This window comes from Scyliorhinus canicula, chromosome 17 (assembly GCF_902713615.1).
Source record: "Scyliorhinus canicula chromosome 17, sScyCan1.1, whole genome shotgun sequence".
Lineage (NCBI taxonomy): Eukaryota > Metazoa > Chordata > Chondrichthyes > Carcharhiniformes > Scyliorhinidae > Scyliorhinus > Scyliorhinus canicula.
Genome location: NC_052162.1, coordinates 88876603 through 88903854, shown reverse-complemented (window position 1 = coordinate 88903854; position 27252 = coordinate 88876603). Strand labels below are relative to the sequence as shown.

Below are 27252 nucleotides of genomic sequence, written 5' to 3'. Positions count from 1 at the left end.
AAGGAAGAGACCAATCTTTACTCAGTTTTACCTTTATTCACAAAGTGAGACATCACACATGTCTCCTAACTCTAGCCCACCAACAGCATATCTTTATATGCGCACAAGTAATTGGGGCAGGGCAGGGCAATGCTGCAGGGTAACCCCGGATGGGTCAATGGTTCATAAGCCTTTGTGTGTAAGCTTCTCAGATGTGAATGAGGCCAAGTAGAAGAGATGCCACATAAATGGGGCATGGACAACAGTGGGAATTCAGACAGGATGATACAGAAGCGCTGAAGACAAGGACAGTCTTGCTTCTTTGTTGGAGACACACTGCACACGCTGAAGTGAAACAAAACCCTGTCACATTGTGACTTCCTGTTTTTTTTGGCTGTCAGACTGAAAATGCCAAGTAGGGGAGGCGGGGGGGGGGGGGGGGAATTGACGGGACCAACAGTTTGCAGCACAACATATTCCCACCAGATCTACTGATGTACAGAGATGAGATTATCAGCAAATTACTTGCAAATTAACAGTTGTGTTTTGTTTTCAGCATCTGTTCCAATGAACAATGTAAAGGGATTTGCCCATTATGCTTAACAATAGCACACTGTAAACATCACTTCACATTGAACCATAGCTCCGTAGAGTCTACTGCTGAGGCATTTAAATTATTCCTGAATAACCCAAATTACCCTGAATTTTCAAACCTCTTCTCTCTCGTGGCACAGCTTAGTTTTAGCTAAAACTGAGGGAAACCATGGAACCGAATGCACCACTTTAGTGGAGAGAGTTGGCTTAGTCACAGCTTTAGTTCAGTGGAAAATGTTTCATTTGTGACCAAATAAATGCACTGAGCAGAGTCAGTGTCAGCCTTAGTTGGCTCTTGAGCTTGTGTCACTCCAGGGCCTGAGAACAAAAATCAAGGCTGACACTGCAGTGCAGTATGGAGGGAGTGCAGCACTGTTGGAGGTGCCATCATTTGGATGAGGTGTTAAACCAAGGTGACATTTGCCCGCTTGGGTGGATGTAAAGGATCCCATGGTACTGCTTTGAAGAGCAAGGGACTGTCTGGCCATAATAATATAAGACTAAAAGGAAATGACTGCGGATGCTGGAATCTGAAACAAGAAACGGAACATACTGAACAATCTCAGCAGGTCTGACAAGATCTGTGGCGAGAAAAGGGAGCTATTGCTCTTGACATTATGAACACACTGGCTGCCATGTTTCCTACGTTACAATACTGGCTGCACCGCATAAGGAATTCTTCATTAGGTGTAAACTGCTTTGAGAGGTCGGGTAGTTGTGAAAAGCATTATATAAATGTAAGTCTTCCATTTTTTAAAATAGACATCTAAATTGAGGCTTTCAACCGCCTCACAGAAGGAATGATAGACTTGTCTTGCGTCCATAAGGTGGAATTCTCAAAAATTGAAATGCTAAACAAGTTCTTGCTCATTTTGCTTAACGCACATTTTGTACATCAGTTTGATTGTCAAAGATATATTAATCCCACTTCTCAAATAAACAGGCTTTGTTCATTAGGAAGTGGGTCTATTCACTGATCCTGCAATGTTCTATTCCATTTGCAATTTCTCAGATATTGAAGTAGTTCACGAGTATATGCAGCAACACATGGATAACATTGGGCTGGTACGTTAAAGCGATATCCACACCACATTTTACAACGGTCACAACGCGTCAAATACTTCACTGGCTGTAAAATACTTTGGGGCATCCGGCGATTATAAAAAGGTGCTATATCAATGCAATTCCTTTTACTTCAAAAGTACCAAGCAATTACCTGCCAAATCCCTCACTATCAACATCCTGGGAGTTACCATTGATCAGAAAATCAATCTAAATGCTGCAGCTCCAACAGCTGGTCAACAATTGGGGGGTGGGATTCTGCAGTCCGCCAGCTGCGTGTTCCTCAGTGGCATGTCCTTGCCGGCAGTCGGATTCTACAATCCTGCCATCTGCCAATGGGATTTCCCATTGTGGCCAATGAAACTCACGGCGTGAGTCCACTGCCGGCGCAATACAGAATTCCGCCGGCGGTATTTTTCAGCAAATGAGTGATCTCCTAACTCCCCAAACCCTTGCCCTCATCGACAAAGCAGAAATCCATATCCATTGCACTGCATGAGTGACTGCCCCATGAATCACCATGCACTCCAGCAACTTGCCAAGCTTTCTTTAATGGCGTCTCCCAAACCGAGACGGACAAGGACAGCAGGCACACAGAACCTCTGTTCCTCTCAAGTTCCTCGGATCACCTGGACTTGGACATTTATCGCCGTTCCTTCATTGTCGCTAAGTGAAGATTTTGGAACTCTTTACCAACATTGCGCCACACTGGGAATGGGCACTTCCAAAACGGATGCTCACCCTTGTTTCCTCAAGCGCAATCCTTGCCTTGTCAGTGACGCCCATAGAAAATAATAAAAAATACAAGAAGATTGAAAAAAATCCTGTACTGAGAAGGTAATGAAGCAGGAGCAACAAAAGCTCCTCCAGTCTGCCCTATCAATTAGGTCCTATTTCAGGATGATCTATTTCCATCTTACTTCAGGAAGAAATCACCTTGATGCCAAGCCAGTCCTCTTGCACTCCCTGCAGACTCGTTAAAATTATGTAAATGTTCCCTGATCCCCCGAAGGCAATCAACTGAAAGGGTAGAACATTCATACAGAATATAAATTTTGGATAGCGAGCAATAACTGGAACAAAATAGAAGCACCAAGAATTTTTTCATCACACTCCAAGCAGTTGACAAGGTGAGGTTGTGCAGTGATTTAGTTCGCTGTCTGAAGTGCTGATGCATGAAAACAGTGCTGCTCATAATAATACCTGTTGTGCATCCTGGAATTAGCAGATTGCTACCTGTTGACCTACCAATCATATTAAGATGTGTTATTTCCCTCAGCTCTTGTCTTGATACCCAATTGGAGGCATGGAGAAAAATGAGGGCAACCATTGCGATGCGGAGAGTCACGTGCCGTGGTAGTACAGAATTTGAGAATTGCTGAGAAAAGACACACGCTGTCGAAGCTTTTGGACTTGTACTCGCAACCACAATTCGCAAGAGCAATCTTGGATGTGAGAGACAGGTTTCCAGCCAACGTTGATTGTGATGAATTCTGTCAGAGCCACTCTGCTGCCATAACATTGCTGAGAATGCAGCGGCGAGGTGCATGTGCGTAGCTGTACCTCCAGTGATGTTGCAGTAGTGGAGCAGGATCAGCTCCAAGGAAATTTACAGCCCAAATCTTTGGCATTCGTTCGAATCAAACCTCTGTGTATTTATCTTACAGCACTTTCAAACAGCGATGATGTGATCAAAGGAATACAGACGGCAGCAGAAGCCAATGGAAAGAGAGGAGAACAAAACACGTCCCATGGCAAGGTTCTCAGAATATGTGAGGAAGAAAGATCAAGAAAACAAATCAGAAGGCATTACAGCTGATAAGAATCTCAGTTTCAATAAATAGAAGAGAAGGAAACTCAATGTTTGAAAACCTTCACGGGATATAGAAATCACAGGGAATGCAGGTCCCTGTTTAGTTGCCCTTGAGTGGCACAATAGCACAGTGGTTAGCACAGTTGCTGTACAGCTCCAGGGTCCCAGGTTCAATTCTCGGCTGTGTGTGGAGTCTGCACATCTCCCCATGTCTGAGTGGGTTTCCTCCGGATGCTCCGGTTTCCTCCCACAGCCCAAAGATGTGCAGGCTAGGTGCATTTACCATGCTAAACTGCCCTTAGTGTCCAAAAAAGGTTAGGTGGGGTTACTGGAATATGTTGGAGGTGTGGGTTTAGGTGAGGGCTTAGGTTGGGTGCTCTTTCCAAGGGCCGATGCAGACTCGATGTGCCGAATGGCCTCCTTCTGCATTGTAAATTCTATGATTCAATGATAAGATAGTAGTGGGCCTTCGTGCTCTCATGAGGTGGTGGTGCTCCCACCAGATGGTGAGGAAGGGAGTCACAACCTATTGACCCAATGACAGGGAAGGAGTAGCAATATATGTCAAAAGCAGGATGCTGTGGGTAACCTGCAGGTGATGGTGTTGATCTACATCTTCTGCTCTGGAGAATTTGTAGACTTGGAAGAGTTGCAAAAGAAGCCTTGGGGACTTGATACAATGTATCCTGCAGCTAATTCACCCAGGAATCACGGTTCCCCAGTGGTGAAACTTGGTTAATAAAGTCCCGTTAATCAAGCAGTAGCACAAAAGCAAACTACTATGTATGCTGCAAATCTGAAATAAAAGAAGGACATGCTGGAAATACTCAGCAGGTCTGGCAGTATCTGTGGTGAAAGAAATAGCGGTTGTTTCACTTTAATGACCCTAAATCACAACTTGGAAGAGTTGGGGATTTGATAGGTTTCAATTGACATTGGGTGAGACTGGGAAGAAGAACAATAGGGAAGGTCTGTGAGGGCACGAGAAGTCAGATGATAAAAGGTTTCATGGTGCAAGAGAGGATAAATAGGATAAATAAAGAAAAGATGCGTGTAGAGGTGTGAATCATAGAATCATAATTAGCTGTCCTCTAAAAGCCAAAAAAGGAGAGAAAAGGAACAAAAAAGACAAAAGCAACAAATAAAAAGGAGCAGAGACCATGATCTAAAATTGTTGAACTTAATATTCAATCTCGAAGGCTTAAAGAACCCAGCCATAAGGTGAGGAGGTGCTGTTCCTCGCGCTTAAGCTTCACTGGAACACTGCAGGCAAGGTGGAGAATTAAAATGACACCCCCGTGAACTAAATTGAGGTGTTCAGCAAATGGCGGCACAGTGGTTAGCACTGCTGCCTTAAGCATAAGAGTTCAATTCTGACCATGGGTGACTGTGTGAAGTTTGAACCAGTGTCTGCGTGGATTTCCTCCGGCTACTCCAGTTTCCTCCCACAGTCCAAAAATGTGCAGGTTAGGTGGATTGGCCATGCTAATTTTCCCCCTATTGTCCAGGGATGTGTAGATTAGGTTACAGGGTTATGGGGATAGGGCGGGATTGGTGGGGGAGTAGACCTAGCTAAGTGCACTTTCAAAGGGTCGGTGCAGATTCGAAGGGCTGAATGGCCTCCTTTTGCACTGCAGGGATCCTATGATTCTATGAAAGTGGTCACCCAACCTGCATTAAGTCTTCTGAAAGTAAAGGGTGCCACATTGTGAGCAGCAAATATAGGATACTAACTAGAAAGAAGTACTTGTAAATCATCGTTTCACCTGGAAGGAGTGCTTGGGGCCTTGGACAGTGAATAGAGAGGAGGTAAAAGAGCAGGTGTTGCTTCATAAGACATGGCAGGAGATCCCAGACCCGTGTCATGCTCCTCGTGTGCGATGTGGAAGCTCAGGGACACGTCCACTGTCCCTGGCTCCTTCACGTGCAAGAAGTGTGTTCAGTTGCAGCTCTTGTTAGACCGCTTGACGGCTCTGGAGCTGCGGATGGACTCACTTTGGAGCATCCGCGATGCTGAGGAGGTCGTGGATAGCACGTTTAGCGAGTTGGTCACACCGCAGGTGAAGGTTACTGAGGGAGATAGAAAATGGGTGACCAAAAGAAAGAGCAAGAGTAGGAAGGCAGTGCAGGTGTCCCCTGCGGTCATCTCCCTGCAAAACAGATATACCACTTTGGGTACTGTTGGGGGAGATGGCTCACCAGGGGAAGGCAGCAGCAGCCAGGTTCACGGGCAGGAAGAAAAATGGCAGGGCTATAGTGATAGGGGACTCGATCGTAAGGGGAATAGACAGGCGGTTCTGTGGACGCAATCGAGACTCCAGGATGGTATGTTGCCTCCCTGGTGCAAGGGTCAAGGATGTCTCGGAGCGGCTGCAGGACATTCTAGGGGGGGAGGGTGAACAGCCAGCTGTCGTGGTGCACATAGGCACCAACGATATAGGTAAAAAACGGGATGAGGTCCTACAAGCGGAATTCAGGGAGTTAGGAGTTAAACTAAAAAGTAGGACCTCAAAGGTAATAATCTCAGGATTGCTACCAGTGCCACGAGCTAGTCAGAGTAGGAATGTCAGGATAGATAGGATGAATGCGTGGCTCGAGAGATGGTGCAAGAGGGAGGGATTCAAATTCCTGGGGCATTGGGACCGGTTCTGGGGGAGGTGGGACCAGTACAAACCGGACGGTCTGCACTTGGGCAGGACTGGAACCGATGTCCTAGGGGGGGTGTTTTCTAGATTCTAGAGCTGTTGGGGAGGGTTTAAACTAATGTGGCAGGGGGATGGGAACCAATGCTGGAAGTTGGAAGGTAGTAAAACAGGGACAGAAACGAAAGGAAGTAAGGGGAAAAGTGCAAGGCAGAGAAGACATAGTCAGAAATCCATAAGGGCGACAGTACAAGGTACAGTGACTGAGGGGAGCACAGTGAATAGGCCCAGTAATAACAAAAGGAATAAAACTAGAGATGTTAAGATTCAAAACAGAGGTAAAAAAACCAACATAAGTGTACTTTACCTGAATGCTCGTAGTATTCGGAATAAAGTAAATGAGTTGGTGGCACAAATCATCGTGAAGGACTATGATTTAGTGGCCATTACTGAAACATGGTTAAAGGATGGTCACGACTGGGAGTTAAATATCCGAGGGTATCAAACTATTCGGAAGGACAGAGTGGATGGTAAGGGAGGTGGTGTTGCTCTGTTATTTAAGGATGACATCCGGGCAATAGTAAGGGATGACATCGGTGCTATGGAGGATAAGGTTGAATCCATTTGGGTGGAAATCAGGAATAGTAAGGCGAAAAAGTCACTGATAGGAGTAGTCTATCGGCCACCAAATAGTAACGAGATGGTGGGGCAGGCAATAAACAAAGAAATAACTGATGCATGTAGAAATGGTACAGCAGTTATCATGGGGGATTTTAATCTACATGTCGATTGGTTTAACCAGGTCGGTCAAGGCAACCGTGAGGAGGAGTTTATAGAATGTATCCGCGATAGTTTCCTAGAACAGTATGTAATGGAACCTACGAGGGAACAAGCGGTCCTAGATCTTGTCCTGTGTAATGAGACAGGATTGATTCATGATCTCATAGTTAGGGATCCTCTCAGAAGGAGCGATCACAATATGGTGGAATTTAAAATACAGATGGAGGGTGAGAAAGTAAAATCAAATACTAGTGTTTTGTGTTTAAACAAAGGAGATTACAAGGGGATGAGAGAAGAACTAGCCAAGGTAGACTGGGAGCTAAGACTTTATGGTGGAACAGTTGAGGAACAGTGGAGAACCTTCCAAGCGATTTTTCACAGTGCTCAGCAAAGGTTTATACCAACAAAAAGGAAGGACGGAAGAAAGAGGGAAAATCGACCGTGGATATCTAAGGAAATAAGGGAGAGTATCAAATTGAAGGAAAAAGCATATAAAGTGGCAAAGATTGCTGGGAGATTAGAGGACTGGGAAATCTTTAGGGGGCAACAGAAAGCTACTAAAAAAGCTATAAAGAAGAGTAAGATAGAGTATGAGAGTAAACTTGCTCAGAATATAAAAACAGACAGTAAAAGTTTTTACAAATATATAAGACAAAAAGAGTGGCTAAGGTAAATATTGGTCCTTTAGAGGATGAGAAGGGAGTTTTAATAATGGGAAATGAGGAAATGGCTGAGGAACTGAACAGGTTTTTTTGGGTCGGTCTTCACAGTGGAAGACACAAATAACATGCCAGTGACTGATAGAAATGAGGCTATGACAGGTGAGGACCTTGAGACGATTGTTATCACTAAGGAGGGAGTGATGGGCAAGCTAATGGGGCTAAAGGTAGACAAGTCTCCTGGCCCTGATGGAATGCATCCCAGAGTGCTAAAAGAGATGGCTAGGGAAATTGCAGATGCACTAGTGATAATTTACCGAAATTCACTAGACTCTGGGGTGGTCCCGGTGGATTGGAAATTAGCAAACGTGACGCCACTGTTTAAAAAAGGAGGTAGGCAGAAAGCAGGAAATTATAGGCCAGTGAGTTTAACTTCGGTAATAGGGAAGATGCTGGAATCTATCATCAAGGAAGAAATTGCGAGGCATCTGGATAGAATTTGTCCCATTGGGCAGACGTAGCATGGGTTCGTAAAAGGCAGGTCGTGCCTAACTAATTTAGTGGAATTTTTTGAGGACATTACCAGTGCAGTAGATAACGGGGAGCCGATGGATGTGGTATATCTGGATTTCCAGAAAGCCTTTGACAAGGTGCCACACAAAAGGTTGCTGCATAAGATAAAGATGCATGGCATTAAGGGTAAAGTAGTAGCATGGATAGAGGATTGGTTAATTAATAGAAAGCAAAGAGTTGGGATAAATGGGTGTTTCTCTGGTTGGCAATCAGTAGCTAGTGGTGTCCCTCAGGGATCCGTGTTGGGCCCACAATTGTTCACAATTTACATTGATGATTTGGAGTTGGGGACCAAGGGCAATGTGTCCAAGTTTGCAGATGACACTAAGATGAGTGGTAAAGCGAAAAGTGCAGAGGATACTGGAAGTCTGCAGAGGGATTTGGATAGGTTAAGTGAATGGGCTCGGGTCTGGCAGATGGAATACAATGTTGACAAATGTGAGGTTATCCATTTTGGTAGGAATAACAGCAAACGGGATTATTATTTAAACGATAAAATATTAAAGCATGCCGCTGTTCAGAGAGACTTGGGTGTGCTAGTGCATGAGTCACAGAAGGTTGGTTTACAAGTGCAACAGGTGATTAAGAAGGCAAATGGAATTTTGTCCTTCATTGCTAGAGGGATGGAGTTTAAGACTAGGGAGGTTATGTTGCAATTGTATAAGGTGTTAGTGCGGCCACACCTGGAGTATTGTGTTCAGTTTTGGTCTCCTTACTTGAGAAAGGACGTACTGGCGCTGGAGGGTGTGCAGAGGAGATTCACTAGGTTAATCCCAGAGCTGAAGGGGTTGGATTATGAGGAGAGGTTGAGTAGACTGGGACTGTACTCGTTGGAATTTAGAAGGATGAGGGGGGATCTTATAGAAACATTTAAAATTATGAAGGGAATAGATAGGATAGATGCGGGCAGGTTTTTTCCACTGGCGGATGAAAGCAGAACTTGGGGCATAGCCTCAAAATAAAGGGAAGTAGATTTAGGACTGAGTTTAGGAGGAATTTCTTCACCCAAAGGGTTGTGAATCTATGGAATTCCTTGCCCAGTGAAGCAGTTGAGGCTCCTTCATTACATGTTTTTAAGGTAAAGATAGATAGTTTTTTGAAGAATAAAGGGATTAAGGGTTATGGTGTTCGGGCCGGAAAGTGGAGCTGAGTCCACAAAAGATCAGCCATGATCTCATTGAATGGCGGAGCAGGCTCGAGGGGCCAGATGGCCTACTCCTGCTCCTAGTTCTTATGTTCTTATGTTCTTATGTTCATATCCTGTCATAGGAAAGTGAGGTGATGGTGTTGGGGGATTGAGGAATGTACCAGGGTGTCGTGGATGAAATGGTCCCTTCGGAATACTGAAAGTGGAGGGGAGAACAAAATCATATTTGGTGTTGGCTTCACAATGGAGGTGGGAGAAATGGTGATCTGTTGAATAATGAGATTGGCGGGGCAGAGGGCGAGAACTCGAGGAGGCCTATCAATGTTCTGGAGGACGAGATAAGAGCAGAAGTGTGTGAAATGGAATAGACATGGTTGAGTGCCCTGTAAACCACACTGGGCAGAGTCGGTTAAGCAAAAAGCAGAGCATACCAGAAACATGGTATGAAAGGAATCATGGAATCTACTGTGCAGAAGGAGGCCATTCGGCCCATTGAGTCTGCACCGGTCCTTAGAAAGAGACCCTAAGTAAGCCCATGCCACGACCCTATCCCTGCAACCCAGTAACCCAACCTAATCTTGTAGACACTAAGGGGCAATTTAGCATGGACAAGCCACCTAACCTGCACATCTTTGGATTGTGGGAGGAAACTGGAGCACCTGGAGGAAGCCCATGCTGTTACAGGGAGAAAGTGTAAACTCCACACACACAGTCACCCAAGGCCGGAATTGAACCCAGGTCCCTGGAGCTGCGAGGCAGCAGTGCTAACCACTTTGACGCATTATCGTAACAGTTGCAATGGAGACCAAGAAACTGCCAGAATGGAACAGTCATTATAGGATTCCGGGTATGAGGAATTGCAATCAAGATGGATGTGTAAGTGGACCTACAGTGAATATTGTAAATATTAAGTTACAGTAAATATTGGTCGACAGGTATCCCCAGAAATAGTGATGGAGGAGTTGAAGATTTGCCATGTAAAAGCAACAGAAGGGTGATTTGAATCAAAGTTGATGAAATCTTCCAGTGCAGGGTGAAAACAGGAACTGGCCCCAATAGTCATCAAATTGCCGGATAAAGAAATGGGTGAGAAACCCTGAGTAGGGTTGCAACAAAGAGTGTTTCACATATCCGACAAAAAGGCTGGCGTAACCAGGACCATTGTGGCTATCCATAGAAATGCCTTTAATTTGGAGAAAGTGAGTAGAATTAAAGAAGAGAGTCAGCCAGGCGCAGCAGGATAGTGGTATGTTGGGACATACTGAGCTCCTAAAACCTTTTTATTAATACATTCATGGGACGTAGGCATCACTGGCTAGGCCAGCATTTATTGCCCTTCCCTCATCACCCTTGAACTTGCCATCTCAGAGCGCATTTAAGAGTCAACCATACTGCTGTGGATCTGGAGTCACATGTACACCAGACAAGGTCAGATTTCATTCCCTAAAGGACATTAGTGAACCAAATAGGTTTTTACAACCATCAACAATCGTTTCATTGTCATCATCCAGATTTTAACAATTAGTGTATTGTGACAATACCACTACAACACTGCCTCGCTCTAACCTTAAATGGCACAGCGTGGGTTCGCTAAGGTGTCACCTGGTACGAGCTACTTCAGTTATGGAGAGCGATGGAAGCGGCCTTTTTTTGAATGAATCTGAGGAGGCTGAAAGCAACCTGATTGTGATTATCATAGAATTTACAGTGCAGAAGGAGGCCACTCGGCCCATTGAGTCTGCAACAGCTCTTGGAAAGAGCACCCTACCCAAGGTCAACACCTCCACCCTATCCCCATAACCCAACCCAACACTAAGGGCAATTTATCATGGCCAATTCACCTAACCTGCACATCTTTGGACTGTGGGAGGAAACCGGAGCACCCGGAGGAAACCCACGCACACACGGGGAGGATGTGCAGACTCCACACAGACAGTGACCTAAGCCGGAATCGAACCTGGGACCCTGGTACTGTGAAGCCATTGTGATCTTCAATATTCAATCTTACAGTAACTATTCCTTTGCTTGCTCCAGTGGAACAAATTTTAGATGGTTACAAGAATTAAAGGGAAGTTAAAAATAAATCTTGACAGAAGATTATTTGAATGTGGAATTCCCTCTGACACAAACCACTGTTGAAGCAGAGCCCAGAATGTGTTTTAATAAAAGGAATCATTTGTTTGAAAGGAGGAATATTCAATCTTACAGGAAACCAGCAGGAACACTGGACAGAATTAAGTGACTCATGTGGAGAAAACAGTGGAATAATCCCGACAGACGGAATGGGATGTTTTCACGATTCTATGATTAAAGTGGTCAGGGATAATTGGAATTGCATCCAACCTGAGTCAGCACCTCAGAAGGAGAAGAGAAAGTTGGCAAAAAAACTTAGAGGGAAATGATATCTGATAAATATTTTGATGACTGCTCGTACATCCCATGTTTGGCACGAATCTGGATTATTGCCATGCAGAGCACTTAACTAAATATCATCCACACTGAACTTTACTGTTGTGCATTCTTAATGTGCTTACCTCATTTTAGGAATGACCATTGGTGATATTCGTAGATGAATGCTTAATAGTTCGCATGGCAGTCTCTGAACTGAGACATCAGCCACTTAAAATGAGAAAAGGTCCCACCGATGCAGTCATCGATCAATTTGGTGTGGTAGGCTGAATGGCCTCCTTCTGTGCCATAAGGATTCTTTGACTATCGCTAAGCTTATAAGTCATAGCTAAATTAGTTTACGCCAAACTCTTCAGCATTTTAGTGAACTGAAGACTTAAAAAAAATAATTTTACAATTGAAAACTTATGCCTAGATTTTCACCGAGTCGTGGAGATATTGGGAACCTTTAAAACTTGTGGGTGGGCCAGTGACCCAGATCTTCCCCCCTCCTTTTCCATCAGATCCCATTTTCCGCAGTAAGAGAAAAGGGGACAGGGCATGACTCAAACATGAGGATAACACAAAATCAGGAGTGTACTTTGAACTTGGTGCTCAAAGAGAGCCCATTTTTGTTGGAGAACGAACCTTAAACTAAATTATATAAGACATGAGTTTTGAAGAGCAGATGTAAATGCTCATGAAGAGCAGATAAGGTCTGTGGAACTGTCAAGCTATCAAGTTATTTATAAAGCCTGTCGTTTAAAAATGGAAAAAAAACGACCTACTTGAAAAAATCAGTACTAGGGGCGCGATTCTCCGCTCCCGGGAAAAACCGGGAGGGCTGTCGTGAACTCGGCCGAGTTTCACGATGGCCTCGGAGGCCGCTCCTCGCCCCCTATTCTCCCCTCCCGGCTAGGCTAGGAGCGGTGCTCCTTAACTCTCGGCCGCCGGGCGGCGCGCTGAGAGTGACGCGACGGCGGCGCCTATGTGACGTCAGCCGCGCATGCGCAGGTTGGCCGGTTCCAACCCGTGCGTGCATGGCTGACGTCACGACGGCTGACAGCTCGAACCCGCGCATGCGCGGTGGCCGTCTTTCCCCTCAGCCGCCCCGCAAGATGTGGCGGCTTGATCTTGCACCTTTTCACCAGCCCACCTTGGCACCGGGGCGGTGGCCATCTCTGATCTGAAACTGTGTCCAACTCCACCCTGCACCCGCCCACCTGGAACAAAGTTGTGCCATTTAGGTCAGTCTTTCCCAAGGTAGTTGTGGCGAGCCAGGCGATTTCCAGGCCTTAAATCCACGTTTTCGTTTACAGGTTGCTATATGAGCTGACAAACATTATATACTTGAATATCATTAGCAGGCTTCAATTAATCAAAACATTCGTAAGAGATTGCGTTTTTAAAAAGTGAGAAATTAAAGATGGAGAAACATAACTAACAGCAGTAATCTGCGACTTTTAAAAAAAAGTAGTTGAAATCATGTTTTGGTTACAGTTTTTCCAATAATGTAATTTTCAGTTGCTGGTCCTTAAAGAATGAAACTCACTCCTGTTCTACCATTTTGAAATGATCTGCATGTAGGGGTAATGCTGCTATCAAGAGTACTCATTCACAACATTCATTTTCCTGGCTTTCCTCTCCTCAGTCATTTTCAGCCCTACAACTGATGCGATTAATAAAAAAGGATGGCCTGATTTGACTGATGATGTCTTCTCTGCTTTCATCAGTCTGAAACCCGACTGCACACTTGGCAATGTCCGCAGAGAGTAGAAAGACAGCAGATTTAATCTTGTCCCTCCTGAATGGCTTCTTGCACGGCGCGATAAATCATTTCAGTTTTAAAATGTAAATGTTCTTTACAGGTTTCATTCTGACTGAGTGCGTACCATATATTGAGAAGGAAATTTGCGGCAAATTACAGAAAGGTGGAAAAAACCAAAGAGTAACGACAATGGAGGGCTTCACTTATCGAACAATACAAAACAGTACAACGGATTTTTTGCCCCCCTCACCATGATGTGCTTTCCAGCAGTGGAGATAGCTCGCTGTTGGCTGTCGGCAGGTTCTTCCAGTCCCACCGACTTCCTGGCTTGGAGGAGGGCTAACTCCTTCAGCTAATGAGCTAGGAAAGGAGCTGATCAACGGGGACTGAAATCAGATACTTGCAGTCAAAACAGTAACTGAACAAGGAGAGAGGCTTGCAAAGAGGAAACGATTTGGGTATAGAGCAGACACATTCTCATGAGGAGGAAGGAATGGACGCAACTAGCTTTGTCAGGATGATTAAGGGCCTAGATACTTTAAAATGTCAGCAAAAAGAGCTTATGACAAATGTGTGGTTGAAATTACAGTCAAAAACTGGGCTAAATATAGAAGAACCTAAAAAAAAGATAAGTAAGAGGAACAAACAGTGCCTGCGAATAGATTAGTGACTAATGTAAAAAGGAACTCAAATGTCTTTGTAAATAGGAATAGGAAATGGAGAGTCAAAAGAAGAGTTGATCAGGGGTCAGAGAAGATACATTCTCATGGAAGCAGAGGGTACGGGTGATGACAAATGCATCTGTTTTCAGGAGAGAAGAGTGCTGCCAATGTGCAGAAGCTTGAGTCCCCTTGCAGCAAGTCAAGGTTCAGAGGAGTCTTGATCGAGGTGTTCAAAATCATCAAAGGTCTTGATAGAGCAAATAGGGAGAACTGTTTCCAGTGGCAGGGGCGGGTAACCCGAGGACACAGATTTAAGGTGACTGGCAAAATAATCAGAGGGGCATGAAGAATATGTTTAAGACAGCGCGTAGTTGTAGTCTGGAATGCACTGCCTGAAAGAGTGATGGAAGAAAATTCATTCATGATACTCCAAGATGAATTGGATAAATACCCAAAGGGGTACTGGACTACAGGGAAACAGCAGGGAGATTAGATTAATTCAGTACAGGCACAATGAGCTGAGTGGCCACCTTCTGTGCCGTATCATTCTCTGATTCTAATTCCTGTGAAATTTGCTTAACATCACTGGAATGAACCATTCGGCCATCCACATTGTCATTAGGCCTAAATTAGAATATAACCCATGGAATTTGAAAGATGCGTAGAACAACCTTCTAGCACTGATGCTGGTTAATTAAAAGTACATCAACATGCTATGGCTTTTACTGTTTGAATATTACGTTTGCTGCTCATTTTTATTTTTGGACTACCTGACAGCAGGTAACCTGTATGGCCAGGAAGTCTACCCACTAAACCAGTACATAGAAATTACAGCACACAGCAAGCCTCTGGTGTCCCAAGTGACAGCCGGCTCGTAGGTCTAGGGGTAAGATTCTCGCTTTGGGTCTTGGGTACTGCGAATAGTGAGAGGTCCGTGGTTCAAAACCCGGACAAGCCCTTTGATGTTGTGGGCAGCACGGTAGCATAGTGGTTAGCACTATGGATTTACAGCGCCAGGGTCCCAGGTTCGATTCCCGGCTTGGGTCACTGCCTGTGGAGAGTCTGCATGTTCTCCCTGCATCTGTGTGGATTTCCTCAGGGTACTCCAGTTTCCTCCTACAAGTCCCAAAAGACGTGCTATTAGGTCATTTGGACATTCTGAATTCTCCCTCTCTGTACCCGAACAGGCGCCGGAATGTGGTGACCAGGGGCTTTTCACAGTAACTTCATTGCAGTGTTCATGTAAGCCTACTTAGAACATAGAACATAGAACGATACAGCGCAGTACAGGCCCTTCGGCCCACGATGTTGCACCGACATGGAAAAAAACTAATGGCCATCTAACCTACACTATGCCATTATCATCCATATGCTTATCCAATAAACTTTTAAATGCCCTCAATGTTGGCGAGTTCACTACTGTTGCAGGTAGGGCATTCCACGGCCTCACCACTCTTTGCGTAAAAAACCTACCTCTGACGTCTGTCCTATATCTATTACCCCTCAATTTAAGGCTATGTCCCCTCGTGCTAGCCACCTCCATCTGCGGGAGAAGGCTCTCACTGTCCACCCTATCTAACCCTCTGATCATTTTGTATGCCTCTATTAAGTCACCTCTTAACCTTCTTATCTCTAACGAAAACAACCTCAAGTGCATCAGCCTTTCCTCATAAGATATTCCCTCCATACCAGGCAACATCTTGGTAAATCTCTAAACTTGTGACAATAAATATGATTATTGTAGTGTCGGAGCTAGGACGAGCAACTGATACTCTGTGAGGCGGGAGGTACATGTATGTGCATATACATATATATAAAATACACTCATAGTGGTTGAAAATACTCAACCATTTGCTTGTCTCTGGTTTTAAAATATGATTTTAAATTTCACGGGCGCGATTCTCCGCCCCCCCACGCCGGGTGGGAGAATAGCGGGAGGGCCTCCCGACATTTTTCACGCTCTCCCGCTATTCTCCCCCCCCACGCCCGACCCACTCCACGAATCGCCGCTTGCCGTTTTTTACGGCGTGCGGCGATTCTCCGAGGCCGATGGGCCGAGCGGCCGGGCCTTCACGCCCGTTTCAACAAGGCAGCAAACACACCTGCTCGCTGCCGTCGTGAAATGGGCGCCAGATCCCCGTTTGGGGCATCTGGGGGCCCGATTGGCACGGCAGTGCCACGGCCGTGCCAAGGGGGGCATAGGCCCGCGATCGGTGCCCACCGATCGCGGGCCGTGCGTCCATAACGGACGCACTCTTTTCCCTCCGCTGCCTCGCAAGACCAAGCCGCCACGTCTTGCGGGGCGGCTAAGGGAAAAGACGCCAACTGCGCATGCGCGTGTTGGCGTTGTCCAACCTGCGCATGCGCGGCTGACGTCATTTGCACATCAGCCGGCGTGACGCTTGACGTGCGGCCTTGACGACCGTCGTCAAGGCCGCGCCGCCGTGACGCACGGGGCTGTGCTCCTAGCCCTGCCCGGGGGGGGGAGAATCAGCCCCGGAAGTGGGCGTGAAGGCTGCCGTGGGTCACGGCCTGTCCCACGGCAGCCTTTACGATTCTCCGCATTTGCGGAGAATCACGCCCCACATGTTTTATACTGTTGATAGCGGTTTTGAGCCATAGCCAAAGTCTGAATACATCATGTTCAGTTTACATCATGCAAGGTAGAGGCGTAGATTGTATTCTAACTGAGGTTTTGGGGCCAAATTGCACTGAATGTAAAAAGACCCGAAATAAATGGTTCAAAAACCCTGTTATTTCCAGTGCAATTGATAACATTTCTTAAAAACAAAATAAACCATATGGTCGTTACTTCTCACACCAACTTCGCTCTCACATTGGCTTTTTCCACTTGAGAATTCAAGTGAGTGAAGATTTATTATGAAAGTTTAATATTATTGTCATAAATCAAAGTCAAAATTGGGTTAGAAGATTCACACTCCAAATTCATGCTTGGTGTTATGAACAGGCTGTATACTTTGAAGGGTTATTGCACATGAACCTGAAGGAGATATTATATAAATTAATTATCAGGTGCAGAGTTAAAGAAAGAACACAGGTCAAATGAATTACAAATTTAAATGAGATGTTAAATGATGTTCACAGGCGAATGCAAGAGCTGCCAAAGCACTTCATGAAGAACAGCAGAAGATTCCCCATGGTGTCCTGCACAACATTTATTACGCAAACGATAACGCAAAAAGAGCAACCTAATATTGGCCATCGCCCCATTGCTATGTGTGGGGTTTTGCCATGTGCTGCTGAATTTCCTACATTGCAACTGCACTTCAAAAGTAGTAACTTGGTTTTAAAGTGGTTTTGGACATCCTAGGGCAGCACAGTAGCATTGTGGATAGCACAATTGCTTCACAGCTCCAGGGTCCCAGGTAATTCCCGGCTTGAGTCACTGTCTGTGTGCGTGGGTTTCCTCCGGGTGCTCCGGTTTCCTCCCACAGTCCAAAGATGTGCAGGTTAGGTGGATTGGCCATGCTAAAATTGCCCTTAGTGACCAAAATTGCCCTTTGTGTTGGGTAGGGTTACTGGGATATGGGGATAGGGTGGAGGTGTGGACCTTGGGTAGGGTGCTCTTTCCAAGAGCCGGTGCAGACTCGATGGGCCGAATGGCCTCCTTCTGCACTGTAAATTCTATGATCCTGTGGTTGTGAGAGACACAGCTTAAAAGCAAGTTCTTACTTTCCAATGTGAAGCTAATAGAATTGGAGCTCTGCTTCTTAGCGTCTGCTTTCGACAAGCTTGTCATTCAAAATAATATAAGAATTATTCCGGATACAGAATTGATAATTTTAGCCGCTGAGTAAATGGCTCCAAGTGCCATGCCTCATTGTTCCTCTCAGAGAGGTCTGCTGCAAAAATACTAACTCCACAGATATTCAGCAAGGACAAGCCATGAAAGAATGGTAGGCACAGCTTGAACGCAATCCGAACACCTGGTTAAATTGCTGTTTTAACAGACTGCCCTTGTTAAAATACAAATAATCTTCCAAAATGGACTTAATAGATGAAAAATAAGCTCCTTTGTGGTTTTGCTGCCTAGGCAGAGGTGCTGATCAGTGTTGGCAGGAGGCAGATGGAATCATTTGGGCTTTAGTCTGCACGCCATATCAACAGTCAACACAAAGAGAGGTTGCTGTACAAAGTCCCTACCTTCAGCACAGAGCTGTACTAATGACGAGTGAGGGCTGGAGGAGCCTGGACTTTTGAGTTGGAGTATTTCCAAACTGCGCTTACTCCTACCGACTCTCCTTACTCTGGTAGGGAAAGAAAATTACTCTCTGCTATCAGTGAGATAATAACGGACATCTTTTTATGATTACCATTATATTGCCCGAATAGCAAGTAATTCAAATGACGTGATCTTATAAGGTCCCAATGCTTTTCAAAATAAGAGTGAGGGCTGTAATACTTGCAGCACAAGGGCAGGTCAGAAGCTGGGAATTCTGCAGCAAGTAACCTCACTGCCTTGACTCAGCAAAGCCGGTCCACCATCTACAAGGTGCAAGTTTTGTAGATGGTGGACAGGCTTTGGCGAGTCACTGTTGTAGGCTTTGTATCTTGTAGATACAAGTCTGGGTTGCTCTCCACTTGCCTGGGTAAGTGCAGCTCCAACAACACTCATCAGCCCCAATTCTAAAACCCACATTCATCATGAAGATGATTTCTGTGCAGCACCAGAGCCTTATGAGTCTATCCCTATTATTTTCAAGTAGCACTCACTCATCTTTCTGTTTGAAGATAGATAACAAAAAGGTTATCAAAGGCAGGGGGTAACCAAACAGAGGAAAAAGAGGACATGACACAGGTTGTAAATAAATATGTTGCATTAGTTCACTACAGAATATTATGCCAGTGTTTCAGTATGAACAGAAGAATTAGGGGGAGAAGTAGGCCTTGCAGCCACTCGTGGTAGTAAAGTGGTGTTGAGGCCACCATCAGATGAGCCATGTTCGTATTGAATGATAGTCGGCCCGAGGGGCAGAATGACCGATGTCTCCTCCTGATTCATATGTCGCCAGGGGGCGCTGCTCCACATCAAGCTTGGCAAACCAGGGGCGGGATTCTCTGTCCTGTGCGGCAAGCCTCCGGATTCTCCATCTCACCAGCCGGCCAATGGGGTTTTCCAATTTTGGCAGCCCCACGCCGTCGAGAAACCCTCGGGCTGCCGGCAAAACAGAGAATCCCGACAGCGGAGAATCTGGCCCCAAAAGTCTCTTCCACTCTATTGGTATGATTGGAAGGATTGATACTCAACCTGCTTGACCGTGCATGGTTATGAAGTCCTGGAGCATCTGGTCAGGGGCAGGAATGCTATCTACTGCGCTACAACAGTAATGTGGACAATTCTGCCTAATGGTAAGGATACAAAGGTTTGCAAGAAGGTGTTGAGAGATTTTCTAGAATGGTACCAGGGATGAGGGACTTCAGTTACCTGGGGAGAACAGAGAAACCGGAGTTACTCTCCCTGGAGCACGGATTGCTAGAGATTTGATCGACTAAAAAAGGAGAAATTGGTTCCAGCAGCAGAAGAGTTGGTAGCCTGAGAACACAGGTTTAGGGTAATTGGCAAGAGGTAACTTTTTTTTTTATTCAGTGAGTTGCAATTATTTGGAAAACATTGCCTGAAAGAGAGGTGGAAGCAGATTCAACTGTAACATCCAAAAAGCAACTGGATAAATACCTGGAAAGAAAAAAAGAACGCAGGGCTCTAGGAAAAGCATGGAGGATTGAGATTGACCAGGTAGCTCTTTCAGAGGCATGATGGGCTGAATGGTCTCCTTCTGTGTTGTATCATTACATGATTCTGTTATTGGAGCACAGGTGCAGATACATTGTGAGACCCCACAAACCATAGTGAGATAAAGGACCAAATTATCTGGTTTAGCTTTTGTTTGAGGTTAAATATTGATCCCTGAAATTGCACAAAACAGAACCACGAAAAATAACCATACTTCATCCAAAATAAAATTCTGTGCCAAGTGACATCAAAATCTCAGGCTGCCGACAAATGCACAAACCATTTAGAGTTCGACATCTCAGAATTGTTTCGATTGTGCTGTAGCCATGTAACACCCTGCCAGAGGTCCTTAAGTCACTGTATAATATGGAGTTGATCAATGCCCTGCCAGTTTTCTTACACTGACAAGCAGCCATGTTAACCTCGTGTTTGAATCGTGGACAGATTTTATCTCAGACCTCTGCCAGAATAAAGTAGAGACTAGGGGTTACTGTTCGTGATGTTAACATTCATACAGCTCACCTCGTCTTTCAATGGAGGAGTTGACCCATTTAAACCCACGAGTACCTCACTTAAAATCTGTTTCGATGCATTTCACACCCATGACACTGGTCACTGCTGACTAATGTCAGTGATAATCTGGTGATGGTTTAGTCAGAATGGAAATTAACTCATATTTGGCCAACCTTGCTGCTGGAAATTAGACTGGGACCTGGTACTCACTCCTTTGGGACACTTGGGAAGGACTGAAAATGTAAAAGTGCCACAGATTCAACTAATTTCGGACTTAAGGATGCCAAATAGCAATCAGTAGGCACAAGGGCAGTCACCATCCACTGCTGTTAAATCTACCTTCTCACTTTGAAGTGGGGACTGTACATTAATTCTACTTCAAAACATATGTCCAAATGCAAGGGTCGCCCATATTTTGCTCGGCGTAATTAATCAAAAACGCAACACATATGCCAGACTTGAGCCTGGGCAACAGAATAGCTGGATAACTGAAATGAATACTAAAGCCAAGCAATGGTGCGTAATGACTTACGTGATACAGAGGCACCGTGTTGCTTTCAGGCAATGGAAAATTCAAGATATCCTGAGAAGTGGGGTCGAGTCTCACAGGGGCTGTCAACACCGAGGGACTAATAGGGTAGTTGGGGCTTCCTGGGTTCTTCCTCCTTCTCGCGCTCCTGGCCGTGTCTCTCTTGCCGTCCCTCTGCGTCATAGGCTCCTCTTGAATGATCAGAATTTTATCATCGCTCAGATATCGGAGAAGCGAGTCTTCTGCATCGAATGAGAATAGAATCAGAACGGGGTTAAGTTCATTTGCAAATGCAACGGAATGCACAAGCTTGTAAAACTCTAAATTGAAGCATCACTTCCTTTAAAGGTTGAGGCAACCGCAACACAACCCACAACTGCTCTGCTCTGAGCCACGTTAGACGCCATCCAATCAAGAAACATTCCATTGCAACAACAAAAAAAACAAAGTTATTTTGGAGACACTTGCGAAAGTCTCCTCCAAGAAGTCAACTGCAGCTTTAAACCTTGTCAAGTTGTTCACGAGAAAGCAGACTGTGGTTCAGGTATGGCATACGCCAGTTACAGCCTCAGTTTTATAACCATTTCCTGTACTCTGATCGTGTGGTAACTTGAAAATGTGCGACCTTAGGCAGCACTTTAATGATACTGTAGACAAGAATTGAAAACAAATCAGCCACAAGAAGAAAATATTAAATAATTTTAAAAACTGTGTTTGTTTCCAGATTAACAAAGAAATGTTCACCCTCATGAAATTTCCGGACCGTTCAAAAGTGGCGCAGGGATATGCCTCTGTTGGCTGTAGATGCCTGCAGACTCGAGAGGTGGAGGCCTCAGTCAGTTCAAACCATGCAAAATACGAACATGAAGGCATTCTGGGGGTATCACATAAATGGAGGAAATCTCCGTGTCAGAAACTAAGGGCGGGATTCTCCCGCAATTGGCGGGATGGCCCGACGCTAGTGCCAAGAATGGCGCAAACCACTCCGGCATCGGGCCAACCGGAAATTGCGGAATCCTTTGGACTTCCGGAGGCTAGGCCGGTGTCGGAGAAGTTGCCATGACCCCAACCGGCGCCGAAGGGTTGGCGCGAGTTAGCGCAAGCTCAGAACTGCCGGCGTGGTTCTGCGCATGCGCAGACCGGCTGGCGTGTTCCTGCGCATGTGCAGGGGGGGGTCTTCACTGCACCAGCCATGGCGGAGCCCTACAGAGGCCGGCGCGGAAGGAAGGAGTGCCCCCAGGGTACAGTCCGGTGTACAGTCGGTGGGCCCGATCGCGGGACAGGCCACCATGGGCCCCCCCCCACCCGGGGCCGATCCCCCCCCCCCCCCCGAGCTGCCCCCGAGGACTCCACTAGATGGCCTACCAGCCACGTTCCGCCGTGTGGGACCATATCCATTTCACGACGGCGGGACTGGTCAGGAACTGACGGCCGCTCGGCCCATCGGGGCCCGGAGAATTGCCGGCGGAGCTGCTGCCAATGGTCCCCGACCGGCGTGGCGTAAACCCCACCTCTGCCCAAAAACCGACGCCGGAGAAAACGGCAGCCAGCAGGGGGGTCGGAGAATCCCACACAAAGTGTTGCCGCTGGGACTGAATTGGTGGTGGTTGCTGCAGGCGTCCGACTGTCTAACACTGTGCGTTTTGACTCCTCCCTCCCCAGGAGAAGGCAGCGCACAACCGCCGAGAGAGGGAGAAAAGTGTAAGGGGACTGCCAGACCTGTACCCACTCACTGCAGCAGATCAGCGGGCACTGGACGTGATTGGTGGGCCTGGGGAGTGGGCGGTCACCGAGGAGAAATCAGTATTGGGCAAGCAAGTGAGACCTCGCTGAGTTGCGGTTCCCCATGGCATGTGTCGCCCCACACCCACACCCACCACCAAACGCTTCACCCCCCCCTACACTCACATCATCTCCCACACTGCCCCCTCCACCGCCATCCCCTCACCTCCCCTGTAATATGTCCACAGAGGCAGACGTCCCTTCACCAGAATCCTTTTTATTAACAAAAGCAACAGTAGTACGACCAAGTGCATTCAGCTTGCTGTCTCCACTGGGAGTGCAGAGGATCTGACGCTCCCTATTATATGTGGAGAAAGGGGTTCCTGATTGGTCCACTAATCAAGGAACTCATATTCCAATTGGGCAATCTCAGAGGCCTGGTCTAAGTCATTACACCCCCCCCTCCACCACCACCCGTCAACCCAACCTGCGATTCAATCATGCGTCATGTCTTGTGTCTTGCAGGATCTCTTGGCGAGACCCCCTCTAGTGTCCCCCACCCCCGACCCCAACCCCAAGCTGATAGCAGCAAGAAGAGGACATGGACAGCAATGGGAGCACTCAAGCTGCAGCCGCAGACAACTCGGAGCACAAGTCAGTGAACGACACTGACTTCCCGACACAGCTGTCTCCAACACTCGAGGTGGGCACTTTAGTGAAGAGGCTCCAGGGCAACAATTTGGTGCAGGAATCAGAGGGTGACCGCAGGGACGAGCTGCCATCCAGATGGATTTTTGGCTTCTGGACAAGGCAATCACTGGCGAATCCGATAGTGGAGATGCAGTTACAGAGCCAGGGACTGCATGACGGGGTGTCAGCAACCATCCAGTGCCTGCAGGTGCAGTTGGACGAGTCCAACCATCTGCAGGGGTGGAAGGTGGTGCCACCCATGCGTGCCACCCAGGCCAGCATCCGCGTGGAGGCTTTGTGGATGAAGGTATCTGTCATGGGTCAAGATGTCCAAGCCCTGGGTCACTCTGTGTGGTCAGTGGCCAAGGCACGGGACAGGGCTGCTCTGTCACAGGCAGCGCATGTACCAGGGCCACCTGGACATTGCAGCAGTGCTCCAGAGCGTGGCCCAGTCACACTCCGGATCATGGCTGAGGGTGTCAGTGGTATTGCCCATGTGCTGGCTGATGTGGCAAAGACCCAGAGGTTGGTGGCACAGTCACAGGGTGATGTGATGTGGCACAGATTCAAAGGGAGGTGGGCCACTTCTGTGCTCCATGCACCCGAGCATTGAGACCCTGGTTGAGATGGGTGCTGGCCTCCAGGACTGGCAGCGCCAGGTGGCAGGGGAGCCTCAGGGGATAGCTCCATTCGCAGCCCAGTCCCAAGGAGTAGCCCAGGGGTCTCTGCACCCCGAGGGAGGAGGAAGTGACAGGGTCCATGCCGGAGACTCCGGCAAGGCCTTGGAATTCCCCCCCTCCAGTCCATGGTGCATCTGATGGGCAGCGGGCAGAACAGGGTGGCACCATGCTATCTGGGACACCTAAGCAACAGATGGATTAATCCAGGCCCGGTCGCCCAAGAAGACGACTAGTCACCACAGCCCTGGGGGATGCACCGAGGCTGCACAAGCAGAAGCTGCTCCAGGAGACCCAGCAGCTGGCCATTTCAATATACGGTCCCTAGAGTTTATTCAAACAGTGCCCTACAGTAAACAGAGTCCATATGAAATTAAATGAATGAAAATCGCTTATTGGCACAAGTAGGCTTCAAATGAAATTACTGTGAAAACGGCTGGAACGGGAATTGAACTTGCGCTGCTGGCCTGCCTTGGTCTGCTTTAAAAGCCAGCGATTTAGCCCTGTGCTAAACCAGCCCATGCTAAACCAGCCCATATATAAACAGTGCCCTACAGTAAACATGGGGTTGGATTCTCTGTTTCTGAGACTAATTGCTGACGCCATCATGAAAAGTGTGGACTTTTACGATGGCAAAAACAGCGTGACAGGTGCAAAGATTCACTAACTCTAAAGGGGCCAGCACGGTCATCACGTGAAACGCCACCGTTTGCAAGAGAAATGGCGTCGGATTCGCCAGGTGTGTGATTGCCGCACAGTTGCAGCCACACTTAAGTGATTCGTCGCCCCCTCCCACACACAATGTCGCAGCTAGCATGGCTGGAATGAGAGCAGCGCCGTGGTTCCAGGATGCAGAGCTGGAGATGCTCCAGGACGCCGTGGATATATTTAAACAGTGCGCTACAGTAAACAGAATCTATATAAAAAGTGCTCAACAAGAAACAGACTCGATATCAATAGTGCCCGACAGTAAACAGAATTGAATAATAGTACTCAACAGTAAAGTCTATATCGAACATAGAACTGTACAGCACAGTACAGGCCCTTCGGCCCACGATGTTGTGCCAAACTAGTCTGAAACTAAGATCAAATCAACCTACTCCCAATCATTCTAGTGCACTCCATATGCCTATCCAATAACCGCTTGAAAGTTCCTAAAGTGTCCGACTCCACTACCATAGCTGGGAGTGCGTTCCACGCTCCAACCACTCTCTGAGTAAAGAGCCTGGGCGGGATTCTCCGACTCTCCCGCCGGGTCGGAGAATTGCCGGTGGTTGGCGTGAATCCCGCCCCCTCCGGCCCCCCAAAAATCCCCCTGATGTGAATCGCGCCGCCCGCCTTGGAGAATGGCGAGGACCGGTGCGACGCAATGGGCCCCGGGGATGCCTGAATTCTCCGGATCGCGATGGGCCAAGCGGCCATCCGTTTTAGGCCGGTCCTGCCGGCGTAAATAAGGTAGGTACTTACCAGCAGGACCCGGCTCCGCGGGCGGCCTCCGGGGTCCTCGGGGTGGGGGGTTCTGGCCAAGGGAGGTGCCCCCACAGTGGCCTGGCCGTGTTCAGGGCCTACTGATCCGCGGGTAGGCCTGTGCCGTGGGGGCACTCTATTCCTCCGCATCGGCCACTGTAACAGTCCGCGATGGCCGACGCGGAGATGAACAGCCTGCGCATGCACTGGGACTCCCGCACATGCGCCAACTCATGCCAGCCGGCGGAGGCCCTTCGGCGCCGGTTGGTATGGCGCCAAGCCCCTTCCGAAGAATCCCGCCCCTACCTCTGACATACTTCCTATATCTTCCACCTTATTGTTATGCCCCATTTTATCTCTGCACCCCGAGACTGGTTTAGCTCACTGGGCTAAATCGCTGGCTTTTAGAGCAGACCTAGCAGGCCAGCAGCACGGTTCGATGTCCCTACTCGTGACAATAAGCGATTTCCATTTCATTTAATTTCATTGTAACAGCTACATCCACCCGAGGAGAAAGTCGCTGAATGCCCACTCTATCTATCCCTCTCACCATCTTATAACACCTCAATTAAGTCACTTCTCATCCTCCTTCACCCCAATGAGAAAAGCCCTATCTCCCTCAACTGTTCCTCATAAGACCTACCCTCCAATCCAGGCAGCATCCTTTGCACCCTTTCCAATGCTTCCACATCCTTCCTATAATAAGGTGACCAGGACTGCCCACAATACTCAAAATGTCGTCTCACCAAGGTCTTGTACAGTTGCAGCATAACCTCATGGCTCTTAAACTCAATGCCCCTGTTAATAAATGCTAACACAGCATAGGCTTTCTTCACGGCTCTTGGGTGGCAACTTTCAGAGATCTATGGACATGGGGCTGGATTCTCCGACCCCCCAGCTGGGTCGAAGAATCGCCGGGAAGCGGCATGAAACCCGCCACCTCCCGAAGTCTCCGGACTTCGGCGGGGGCGGGAATCGTGCCCCCCCCCCCCCCCCCCCGTGATTCTCATGCGATGGGCTGAAATCCCGCCGCTGGCAGGGCAGTCCCTCCGGTGGGAATCAAAATTCCTTCCTTACCGATGGGACCAGGTGGCGCGGACGGGCTCCGGGGTCCTGGGGGGGGGGGGGGGGGGGGCGATCTGGCCCCGCCCCACAGTGGCCTGGCCCACGATTGGGGCCCACTGATCGGCGGGCGAGCCTGTGCCGTGGGGGTACTGTTTTCCTTCCGCGTTTGCCATAATCCTCACGATGGCGGACGCGTTCGTGACCCCCCTCCCCTGCGAATGTGTGGGGATGACGTCAGCAGTCGCTGACGCTCCGGCGCATGCGCGGCCTTCCACCGGCTGGCAAAGTCCCTTCGGCCCCGGCTGACGTGGCGCCAAAGGCCTTTCCCGCCGGCCGGCAGGGTGCCAACCACTCTGGAGCGGGCTCAAGGTTAGGGCTTGCCCTGAAAGGTGTGGAGATCTTTTCACACCATTCCATCCCGCCGGGGCCCACCCCCCCCACCCCCCCGCCCCGCCGGGTAGTGGAGAATCATGGCCATGAACTCCGAGATCTCCTCCACGTTCTTCAGAACCTTGCCGTTAACCCTGCAATCCGCATTCAAATTTGTCCTATCAAAATGAATCACCTCACACTTATCAGGATTAAACTCCATCTTCCACTTTTCAGCCCAGCTCTGCATCCTATCAATGTCTCTTTACAGTCTACAACAGCCCTCCAAATTAGCCAGCACTCTACCAATCTTGGTGTCATCAGGAAATTTACTAACCCAACTGTTCCCCACAGTAAACAGAGTGTATTTAATCAGCGCCCTATAGTAAACAGATCCATGT

General features: G+C 47.6%; 1 protein-coding gene across 6 annotated transcripts in view; it reads right to left on the bottom strand.

Moving 5' to 3' along the window:
* Positions 1-27252, bottom strand: part of si:ch211-26b3.4 (connector enhancer of kinase suppressor of ras 2) — an 824630-nt gene that overhangs the window by 200729 nt on the left and 596649 nt on the right. For all 6 annotated transcript variants that reach the window (XR_005457712.1, XR_005457711.1, XM_038775303.1 and 3 more), the window contains one exon: positions 20865-21103. Coding sequence is in view for 4 of the 6 variants with exons in the window: in XM_038775303.1 (XP_038631231.1) it covers positions 20865-21103 (239 nt within the window). In the remaining 2 variants the exon portion in view is untranslated. The remainder of the gene's footprint in view (positions 1-20864; positions 21104-27252) is intronic.